The 12,301-nt window shown below is 43.1% G+C and overlaps 1 protein-coding gene across 1 annotated transcript in view; it reads right to left on the bottom strand.

The window, feature by feature from the left end:
• The window catches only part of SERINC5 (serine incorporator 5), a 308,689-nt gene that overhangs the window by 47,892 nt on the left and 248,496 nt on the right, over nucleotides 1-12,301 (bottom strand). The window contains exon 10 of the mRNA XM_053701356.1: nucleotides 11,828-11,867. Within this exon, the coding sequence (XP_053557331.1) occupies nucleotides 11,828-11,867 (40 nt within the window). The remainder of the gene's footprint in view (nucleotides 1-11,827; nucleotides 11,868-12,301) is intronic.

Below are 12,301 nucleotides of genomic sequence, written 5' to 3'. Positions count from 1 at the left end.
ACCTTAGGAAGGAACCCAAGTTTAGTACATAAAACTACTTTATCCAAATGGAAAATAAGGTAAGGCGAATTATATTGCAACGCCGAAAGCTCAGACATTCTTCGAGCTGAAGAAATAGCAACAAGAAATAAAACTTTCCAAGATAACAACTTAATATCTAAGGAATGCATAGGCTCAAAAGGAGCCCCTTGAAGAACCCTAAGAACTAACTTCAGACTCCATGGAGGAGTAACTGGTTTGAACACAGGCCTGATCCTAACCAAGGCCTGACAAAAGGATTGAACATCTGGTACATCAGCCAGACGATTGTGTAACAAAATAGATAAGGCAGAGATCTGACTCTTTAGGGAACTTGCCGACAAACCCTTCTCCAATCCTTCATGGAGAAAAGACAAAATTCTGTGAATCCTAACTCTACTCCATGAGTAGCCCTTGGATTCACACCAATAAAGTTATTTACTCCATATCTTATAGTAAATCTTTCTAGTTACAGGCTTACGCGCCTGAATCAAGATCTCTATGACCGAATCAGAAAAACCCTGCTTGGACAGAATTAAGCGTTCAATCTCCAAGCAGTCAGCTTCAGAGAAATTAGATTTGGATGAAGGAAGGGTCCTTGAATGAGAAGATCCTTCCTCAATGGCAGTCTCCAAGGTGGCAGGGATGACATGTTCACCAGATCGGCATACCAAATCCTACGAGGCCACGCAGGAGCAATGAGGATCACTGATACCTTCTCCTGTTTGATTCGAGCAATGACCCGAGGAAGAAGAGCAAACAGGGGAAAAAGATATGCTAGGCTGAAGGACCAAGGAACTGCTAGAGCATCTATCAGTTCCGCCTGAGGATCCCTGGACCTGGACCCGTATCTCGGGAGCTTGGCCTTCTGACGAGATGCCATGAGATCTAACTCCAGCCGACCCCACTTGAGAATCAGGTTGGAGAATACTTCCGGATGAAGTTCCCACTCTGCCGGATGAAAGGTCTGCCTTCTCAGAAAGTCTGCCTCCCAGTTGTCCCCCCCTGGGATGTGGATCGCTGACAGATGGCAAGAATGGGCCCACCGGATTATTTTGGCTACCTCTGTCATCGCTAAGGAACTCCTCGTTCCTCCCTGATGATTGATGTAAGCTACTGTCGTTATGTTGTCCGTCTGGAATCTGATGAACTGGGCCGAAGCCAACTGAGGCCAGGCCAGAAGAGCATTGAAGATCACTCTCAGTTCTAGGATGTTTATAGGAAGAACAGACTCCGCCGGAGACCACACTTCCTGAGCCTTTAGAGGACCCCAGACAGCTCCCCACCGTAGAAGGCTGGCATCTGTTGTTACAATCACCCAGGATGGTCTGCGAAAGCATGTTCTCTGGGATAGATGATCCAGAGACAACCACCATTGAAGTGAATCCCTTGTCTCCTGCTCCAAGGTTATTCGAGGAGACAAGTCTGCATAATCTCCATTCCACAGCCTGAGCATGTTAAACTGCAGAGGTCTGAGGTGAAACCAAGCAAACGGGATGATGTCCATTGCTGCCACCATCAGTCCGATTACTTCCATGCACTGGGCCACTGACGGCCGAGGATTGGACTGAAGGACTCGACAGGTATCTAGAATCTTTGATTTCCTGACCTCTGTCAGAAAAATCCTCATGGATATAGAATCGATTACAGTTCCCAAGAAAGTAACCCTTGCTTTCGGGATTAAGGAAGTCTTTTCCAGATTTACCTTCCACCCGTGAGTCCTCAGGAAGTATAGTACAATGTCGGTATGGGACCTTGCTTGTTGACAAGATGGCGTCTGGATTAGAATATCATCCAGATAAGGTGCCACCGCAATGCCCTGCGGTCTTAAAACCGTCAGCAGAGACCCCAGAATCTTTGTGAAAATTCTAGGTGCCGCGGCCAGTCCAAAAGGAAGAGCCATGAACTGAAAGTGTCTGTCCAGAAAGGCAAACCTTAGGAACTTGTGATGATCTCTGTGGATAGGAACATGAAGATATGCATACTTTAAGTCCACTGTCGTCATAAATTGACCCTCCTGGATCAATGGAAGAATGGTACGAATAGTTTCCATCTTGAAAGATGGAACTCTGAGAAATTTGTGGTCTAAAATAGGTCTGAAAGTTCCCTCCTTCTTTGTCGTCCTTTTTGTTTATTTCTCTTATCCTGAGGAAGGAGATGACCCTTACTTCCCGTGATGTCAGAGATAATTTCCTTCAGACCAGGTCCAAACAAGGTCTTTCCCTTGTAAGGAATAGCTAGAAGTTTAGACTTAGATGAAACGTCCGCAGACCAAGGTTTTAACCACAAAGCTCTGCGGGCTAGGATAGAAAACCCTGAACTCTTAGCTGCTAATTTAGTATTTTGCAGAGAAGCATCCGTAATAAAAGCATTGGCAAACTTCAGAGCTTTAATTCTATCTTGGATCTCCTCCAAAGAAGTCTCAGACTTAAGAGACTCAGACAAAGACTCAGACAGAGCATCCATTCAATAAGCTGCCGCACTAGTGACAGTAGCAATGCACGCAGCCGGCTGCAACAGCAGACCCTGGTGAACATAAAACAGAATTTATGTTTACCTGATAAATTACTTTCTCCAACGGTGTGTCCGGTCCACGGCGTCATCCTTACTTGTGGGATATTCTCTTCCCCAACAGGAAATGGCAAAGAGCCCAGCAAAGCTGGTCACATGATCCCTCCTAGGCTCCGCCTTCCCCAGTCATTCGACCGACGTAAAGGAGGAATATTTGCATAGGAGAAATCATATGATACCGTGGTGACTGTAGTTAAAGAAAATAAATTATCAGACCTGATTAAAAAACCAGGGCGGGCCGTGGACCGGACCAAACGGGTTGGAGAAAGTAATTTATCAGGTAAACATAAATTCTGTTTTCTCCAACATAGGTGTGTCCGGTCCACGGCGTCATCCTTACTTGTGGGAACCAATACCAAAGCTTTAGGACACGGATGAAGGGAGGGAGCAAATCAGGTCACCTAGATGGAAGGCACCACGGCTTGCAAAACCTTTCTCCCAAAAATAGCCTCAGAAGAAGCAAAAGTATCAAATTTGTAAAATTTAGTAAAAGTGTGCAGTGAAGACCAAGTCGCTGCCTTACATATCTGATCAACAGAAGCCTCGTTCTTGAAGGCCCATGTGGAAGCCACAGCCCTAGTGGAATGAGCTGTGATTCTTTCAGGAGGCTGCCGTCCGGCAGTCTCGTAAGCCAATCTGATGATGCTTTTAAGCCAAAAGGAGAGAGAGGTAGAAGTTGCTTTTTGACCTCTCCTTTTACCAGAATAAACAACAAACAAGGAAGATGTTTGTCTAAAATCCTTTGTAGCATCTAGATAGAATTTTAAAGCACGAACTACATCCAAATTGTGCAACAAACGTTCCTTCTTTGAAACTGGATTCGGACACAAAGAAGGCACGACTATCTCCTGGTTAATGTTTTTGTTAGAAACAACTTTCGGAAGAAAACCAGGTTTAGTACGCAAAACCACCTTATCTGCATGGAACACCAGATAAGGAGGAGAACACTGCAGAGCAGATAATTCTGAAACTCTTCTAGCAGAAGAAATTGCAACCAAAAACAAAACTTTCCAAGATAATAACTTAATATCAACGGAATGTAAGGGTTCAAACGGAACCCCCTGAAGAACTGAAAGAACTAAATTGAGACTCCAAGGAGGAGTCAAAGGTTTGTAAACAGGCTTGATTCTAACCAGAGCCTGAACAAAGGCTTGAACATCTGGCACAGCTGCCAGCTTTTTGTGAAGTAACACAGATAAAGCAGAAATCTGTCCCTTCAAAGAACTTGCAGATAATCCTTTCTCCAAACCTTCTTGAAGAAAGGATAGAATCTTAGGAATTTTTATCTTGTCCCAAGGGAATCCTTTAGATTCACACCAACAGATATATTTTTTCCATATTTTGTGGTAGATTTTTCTAGTTACAGGCTTTCTGGCCTGAACAAGAGTATCAATGACAGAATCTGAGAACCCTCGCTTTGATAAGATCAAGCGTTCAATCTCCAGGCAGTCAGTTGGAGTGAGACCAGATTCGGATGTTCGAACGGACCTTGAACAAGAAGGTCCCGTCTCAAAGGTAGCTTCCATGGTGGAGCCGATGACATATTCACCAGGTCTGCATACCAAGTCCTGCGTGGCCACGCAGGAGCTATCAAGATCACCGATGCCCTCTCCTGATTGATCCTGGCTACCAGCCTGGGGATGAGAGGAAACGGCGGGAATACATAAGCTAGTTTGAAGGTCCAAGGTGCTACTAGTGCATCTACTAGAGTCGCCTTGGGATCCCTGGATCTGGACACGTAGCAAGGAACCTTGAAGTTCTGACGAGAGGCCATCAGATCCATGTCTGGAATGCCCCACAACTGAGTAATTTGGGCAAAGATTTCCGGATGGAGTTCCCACTCCCCCGGATGAAATGTCTGACGACTCAGAAAATCCGCTTCCCAATTTTCCACTCCTGGGATGTGGATTGCAGACAAGTGGCAGGAGTGAGTCTCCGCCCATTGAATGATTTTGGTCACTTCTTCCATCGCCAGGGAACTCCTTGTTCCCCCCTGATGGTTGATGTACGCAACAGTCGTCATGTTGTCTGATTGAAACCGTATGAATTTGGCCTTTGCTAGCTGAGGCCAAGCCTTGAGAGCATTGAATATCGCTCTCAGTTCCAGAATATTTATCGGGAGAAGAGATTCTTCCCGAAACCAAAGACCCTGAGCTTTCAGGGGTCCCCAGACCGCGCCCCAGCCCACCAGACTGGCGTCGGTCGTGACAATGACCCACTCTGGTCTGCGGAAGCTCATCCCCTGTGACAGGTTGTCCAGGGACAGCCACCAACGGAGTGAATCTCTGGTCCTCTGATCTACTTGTATCGTCGGAGACAAGTCTGTATAATCCCCATTCCACTGACTGAGCATGCACAGTTGTAATGGTCTTAGATGAATTCGCGCAAAAGGAACTATGTCCATTGCTGCTACTATCAAACCTATTACTTCCATGCACTGCGATATGGAAGGAAGAGGAACAGAATGAAGTACTTGACAAGAGTTTAGAAGTTTTGATTTTCTGGCCTCTGTCAGAAAAATCCTCATTTCTAAGGAGTCTATTATTGTTCCCAAGAAGGGAACCCTTGTTGACGGAGATAGAGAACTTTTTTCTACGTTCACTTTCCACCCGTGAGATCTGAGAAAGGCCAGGACAATGTCCGTGTGAGCCTTTGCTTGTGGAAGGGACGACGCTTGAATCAGAATGTCGTCCAAGTAAGGTACTACTGCAATGCCCCTTGGTCTTAGCACCGCTAGAAGGGACCCTAGTACCTTTGTGAAAATTCTTGGAGCAGTGGCTAATCCGAACGGAAGTGCCACAAACTGGTAATGCTTGTCCAGAAATGCGAACCTTAGGAACCGATGATGTTCCTTGTGGATAGGAATATGTAGATACGCATCCTTTAAATCCACCGTGGTCATGAATTGACCTTCCTGGATGGAAGGAAGAATTGTTCGAATGGTTTCCATTTTGAACGATGGAACCTTGAGAAACTTGTTTAGGATCTTGAGATCTAAGATTGGTCTGAATGTTCCCTCTTTTTTGGGAACCACGAACAGATTGGAGTAGAACCCCATCCCTTGTTCTCCTAATGGAACAGGATGAATCACTCCCATTTTTAACAGGTCTTCTACACAATGTAAGAATGCCTGTTTTTTTATGTGGTCTGAAGACAATTGAGACCTGTGGAACCTCCCCCTTGGGGGAAGCCCCTTGAATTCCAGAAGATAACCTTGGGAGACTATTTCTAGCGTCCAAGGATCCAGAACATCTCTTGCCCAAGCCTGAGCGAAGAGAGAGAGTCTGCCCCCCACCAGATCCGGTCCCGGATCGGGGGCCAACATCTCATGCTGTCTTGGTAGCAGTGGCAGGTTTCTTGGCCTGCTTTCCTTTGTTCCAGCCTTGCATTGGCCTCCAGGCTGGCTTGGCTTGAGAAGTATTACCCTCTTGCTTAGAGGACGTAGCACTTGGGGCTGGTCCGTTTCTGCGAAAGGGACGAAAATTAGGTTTATTTTTGGCCTTGAAAGACCTATCCTGAGGAAGGGCGTGGCCCTTGCCCCCAGTGATATCAGAAATAATCTCTTTCAAGTCAGGGCCAAACAGCGTTTTCCCCTTGAAAGGAATGTTAAGCAATTTGTTCTTGGAAGACGCATCCGCTGACCAAGATTTTAGCCAAAGCGCTCTGCGCGCCACAATAGCAAACCCAGAATTTTTCGCCGCTAATCTAGCCAATTGCAAAGTGGCGTCTAGGGTGAAAGAGTTAGCCAATTTGAGAGCATGAATTCTGTCCAAAATCTCCTCATAAGAAGAATCTTTATTGAGCGCCTTTTCTAGTTCATCGAACCAGAAACACGCTGCTGTAGTGACAGGAACAATGCATGAAATTGGTTGTAGAAGGTAACCTTGCTGAACAAACATCTTTTTAAGCAAACCCTCTAATTTTTTATCCATAGGATCTTTGAAAGCACAACTATCTTCTATAGGTATAGTGGTGCGTTTGTTTAGAGTAGAAACCGCCCCCTCGACCTTGGGGACTGTCTGCCATAAGTCCTTTCTGGGGTCGACCATAGGAAACAATTTCTTAAATATAGGGGGAGGGACGAAAGGTATGCCGGGCCTTTCCCATTCTTTATTTACAATGTCCGCCACCCGCTTGGGTATAGGAAAAGCTTCGGGGGGCCCCGGGACCTCTAGGAACTTGTCCATTTTACATAATTTCTCTGGAATGACCAAATTCTCACAATCATCCAGAGTAGATAACACCTCCTTAAGCAGGGCGCGGAGATGTTCCAATTTAAATTTAAATGTAATCACATCAGGTTCAGCTTGTTGAGAAATTTTCCCTGAATCTGAAATTTCTCCCTCAGACAAAACCTCCCTGGCCCCCTCAGACTGGTGTAGGGGCACTTCAGAACCAATATCATCAGCGTCCTCATGCTCTTCAGTATTTTCTAAAACAGAGCAGTCGCGCTTTCGCTGATAAGTGGGCATTTTGGCTAAAATGTTTTATAGAATTATCCATTACAGCCGTTAATTGTTGCATAGTAAGGAGTATTGGCGCACTAGATGTACTAGGGGCCTCCTGTGTGGGCAAGACTGGTGTAGACGAAGGAGGGGATGATGCAGTACCATGCTTACTCCCCTCACTTGAGGAATCATCTTGGGCATCATTTTCTCTAAATTTTGTGTCACATAAATCACATCTATTTAAATGAGAAGGAACCTTGGCTTCCCCACATACAGAACACAGTCTATCTGGTAGTTCAGACATGTTAAACAGGCATAAACTTGATAACAAAGTACAAAAAACGTTTTAAAATAAAACCGTTACTGTCACTTTAAATTTTAAACTGAACACACTTTATTACTGCAAATGTGAAAAAGTATGAAGGAATTGTTCAAAATTCACCAAAATTTCACCACAGTGTCTTAAAGCCTTAAAAGTATTGCACACCAAATTTGAAAGCTTTTTATATTAAACCCCTTTACAGTTCCTGGTATCTGCTTTGCTGAGACCCAACCAAGCCCAAAGGGGAATACGATACCAAATGACGCCTTCAGAAAGTCTTTTCTGTGTATCAGAGCTCCTCACACATGCATCTGCATGTCATGCTTCCCAAAAACAAGTGCGCAATAGAGGCGCGAAAATGAGGCTCTGCCTATGATTAGGGAAAGCCCCTAGAGGATAAGGTGTCCAATACAGTGCCTGCCGGTTATTTTACATAATTCCCAAGAATAAAATAATTCCTCAAAGCTATGAAGTATTAAAATATGCTTATATATCAATCGTTTTAGCCCAGAAAATGTCTACAGTCTTAAAAGCCCTTGTGAAGCCCTTTTTTTCTTATGTAATAAAAATGGCTTACCGGATCCCATAGGGAAAATGACAGCTTCCAGCATTACATCGTCTTGTTAGAAATGTGTCATACCTCAAGCAGCAAAAGTCTGCTCACTGTTTCCCCCAACTGAAGTTAATTCCTCTCAACAGTCCTGTGTGGAAACAGCCATCGATTTTAGTAACGGTTGCTAAAATCATTTTCCTCTTACAAACAGAAATCTTCATCACCTTTCTGTTTCAGAGTAAATAGTACATACCAGCACTATTTTAAAATAACAAACTCTTGATTGAATAATAAAAACTACAGTTAAACACCAAAAAACTCTAAGCCATCTCCGTGGAGATGTTGCCTGTACAACGGCAAAGAGAATGACTGGGGAAGGCGGAGCCTAGGAGGGATCATGTGACCAGCTTTGCTGGGCTCTTTGCCATTTCCTGTTGGGGAAGAGAATATCCCACAAGTAAGGATGACGCCGTGGACCGGACACACCTATGTTGGAGAAATCTTTTTAAGCAGACCCTCCAACTTCTTGTCCATGGGGTCTATAAAAGCACAACTATCCTCAATAGGAATAGTAGTTCGCTTGGCTAAGGTGGAGATAGCCCCTTCCACCTTAGGAACCGTTTGCCAAGTTTCTTTGATATCGTCAGCTATAGGAAACATTTTCCTGAAAATAGGAGACGGATAGAAGGGAATACCTGGTCTCTCCCATTCCATAGAAACAATCTCTGAAGCTTGCTTAGGAACTGGAAAAACATCTGAGAAAGTCGGAACTTCGAAATATTTGTCCATTTTACTCGCCTTCACAGGAGCCAGTACTACTGTAGAATCAACACCTCCCTGAGTAACAGATGGAGGTGTTCTAGTTTAAATCAGAAAGAGACAACCTCTGAATCAGTCAAAGGTTCTGAATCTGAAATCTCGCCATCTGATAAAACCTCAATACCCTCCATCTCAGTTCCCTGGGAGGGTACCTCTGAGACTGCCACCATGGCATCAGAAACCTCACTGATAACATGCTTGTCTTTCCTCTTGCGCTTGCCTTGAAGCATAGGAAAAGCGGACAACGCATCAGAAATGGTGGAAGACATAACCGCCGCTATGTCTTTTAAAGTAACTCCAGCAGGTGCTAGAGCAGAAGTGCAGGGCGCTGCTGGTGGGGGCATTCATTTTTGGGACGCTTGAGAGGAGATTGGCTCAGTAAAAATTTTATCCCTAAAACTTACAGTCCTTTCAACGCATGTAGAACAGAAAGGGATTGGTGGTTCCACATTTGCATCAAGACACAAAGCACATGTAACATATTGTACACCCTCTTGGTCCATCTTTTATCACAAATTTTCAAATAAAAAACAGAAAAAATGATAAATATCAATCAAGGATAATTATAAAAAAAACATTACTGTCCCTTTAAATACAAAAAAACGGTTTCACTATTTTTCTGCAAAATAGAATCTATTCTTAAGACCAGTGTTTAAAGAAAAGGCTAATTAAATACAACTCTGCACCTCAGCAGCCTGCTGAGGTGCTCCTACCATGTTAAATGACACAGGATACCTCTCCTATGCTGATCCATTAACAGTCACACTGCCAGGAAACTCCGGAACGGTCTGAACTTATCTGTACTAGAAGCGCATGATATTACATTGCATGCCGCTCTAGAACAGATAACCAACTTGCTCAGCTCAATGTTGTAGCAAAAATGACAGGCAAAGAGCGCTCTACAGAAAGGCGCGCAAAAAACAGGAAGTCCCGCCCATCGTGGGCGTACCTAAAGATCAATGTCTCTGTTCTCCGTGAAAAAAGAAAAAAATACAGTGAAACCACCGGAGCCTTCCCCAAACAATAAAAGCAACATATCTCCAGCCCCAGTGCCTGCAATATGTCACTGCCCCAAAAACTTTCACTCGAAAGTTAAAAAGCATCCTAACATAAAAAAGGCTTTAACCGTTAACCCCTTATGTTCCATAGTGCTGTTTGTACACAAACATACTGAGTCTCCTTAGGTCCCAGAAAAGGCAGCACTTACCTTAACCACTGCCTGACAGGAAGGCAGTTCCCAAGCTTGAGAGGTCCTCTCCCTCACATTGGCCTGAGAAATAACTAAATGCTGAGTCAGGAAGTACCTCAGACTGAAGGAGATAGGGTAGCACATATATGGGAGGCGCAGTGAGAATTATGTCCCACAAGTTCCCATTGCTCTAAAGCCACCAAAGCTCTACTGTAGAGACTGATATGGAACCAAACTACACCCCAGAACAAAGTAGCACTCTCTGGCACTACTTTCAAATAACAAACTCTTGATGGAAGAATCTAAAACTAACACCTCACTTTACATCTTCCTATCACTAACGTAGGCAAAGAGAATGACTGGAGTGTGAGGGAAGGGAGGAGCTATTTAACAGCTCTGCTGTGGTGCTCTTTGCCTCCTCCTGCTGACCAGGAGGCGATATCCCACAAGTAAGGATGATGATCCGTGGACTCATTGTGTCTTTAAAAAGAAATTATTTATATATTTACTTTTATATCACTAAACCTGATTTGTCAAGTTCGGCCCTCAAGTACCCCTAAAAGATTAGGTTAAAATAATGTATCGACTAGTTCTGATCAATAGGAACGAAGAAAGGGAAAGAGATAGACTGACCAGACATCTCAGATTGTAGGTTCCCTAGGCAACAGACCGATCTAATCCTTCAGTTTACGGATCAGTTATCTTGGTGTTTGCATTGTGTTTTATATTATTGTACACAGACAGGTCTAAATTTTATTTGGAATTGAAGCTGTAACATTCAGCATTCATGTAAGCATACAATGAGTACGGACATGCCACTTGCAATCTTATAGTCCTCTCAGCCTAACCTTTACAACTAAATAAATAGAATCACACTACACTACTCTATATCCAGATTTATTGCACAGTGATGAAACCATAATGAGTGCTGAGAATGTTCTGGGAAAAATTACCATATTCTAGAAGCCACCACTAAGCACAAAACAGAGTGAGAAAAAATCCTTAAAGAGAGTGTTTTACTTACCCCATTATCTGACTGAGCTCAGAATGAGTAAGTAGACACCCACAAGGGGATATCTTAATACTGTTGCATTATTTGACTATTTTTGCGCTATTTTCATGTACGTATTGAGTGTGTTTGGAAGAGACATATGTACCTAGAATGTGAAGCAGCAGCTAACTTAACTCCAACACATTTTGTATTACCACCAATGACATTTTTAAATTTGAACTGTTTTATTTAGACACTCCTGGCTAAATAACATTTTAAGTATATATACAAACAAACACAGAGGTGTATTGTACTGTCAATCTAGAATGGGTACACATACAATACCACTGGCAAAGCTCACAGCTCTGGGCGATCATGAGGCACAGGACACTCTCAGACAGCGGGATTTACATCCAATGACCAAAGCAGTTAACCCAAGACAAGCCTGGGTGCAAAGCCCACAAAGAAAAATTACCTATAAATATCAAGCACAACACACAAGCTTGCCAGCACTCGCTTAGATACCCAAAACTAAGTGAAACTGTAAAAATGAAGAGTTAGTAACAGCATTTTGCCAAATGATGATAAGCACGGGTGTCACAAAGGGTTGGGTCTCTAACTTATAGCCACACATGCTAGCCTCTAACCAAACACACTGAGATTCAGACAGAGGGTGACACAGACATTTGGTATTGTCACTAGACATATCACACATCCAGGTGGACTGCAATAGTGAGCACCCAGAGCTGTGAATTGTGCCAGTGATATGGGATGTGTGCCCACTATGATTTTAGGGTAAAGTTCACCTCTACTTTTTTATGAATGTTAAAGACAAGTTAATCTCTGCATGCATATTACACAAAAGCTTCAGAGACACAAACTGTATAGGGTGTAAGAACAGAAAACAGATTTGTACCTTCTTGATTGCGTGTAAAGCAAAAGCAGCAACGTGCCACCTACAAGGAAACAAGATAAAAGTATATTATATTATATGCATAAATGAGAAGAAGCTTTATAATATTAGCCCATGAAAGCACTAATGCCAAATGCTAGGCTGCAATTAGCACAATATCTTTTTAATTAATTTGTTGTTTTAGTGTCAAACCTGAATTTAATAAAATGTACTGTTCTCTGTGAAGCAAAAAAATTACAAAAACTGTGTGCAGTAGGTTCTTTATTATATATACTGTGGATGTGCAGTAGATTCCTTTTTATATATACTGTGGATGTGCAGTAGATTCCTTTTTATATATACTGTGGATGTGCAGTAGATTCCTTTTTATATATACTGTGGATGAGCAGTAGATTCCTTTTTATATATACTGTGGATGTGCAGTAGATTCCTTTTTATATATACTGTGAATGTAAGACATAACTGTGCAGAACATTT

Source organism: Bombina bombina, chromosome 2, assembly GCF_027579735.1.
Source record: "Bombina bombina isolate aBomBom1 chromosome 2, aBomBom1.pri, whole genome shotgun sequence".
Classification (NCBI taxonomy): Eukaryota; Metazoa; Chordata; class Amphibia; order Anura; family Bombinatoridae; genus Bombina; species Bombina bombina.
The sequence above is the reverse complement of the archived record's forward strand: the minus strand, read 5'-3'. Positions and strand labels throughout refer to the sequence as shown.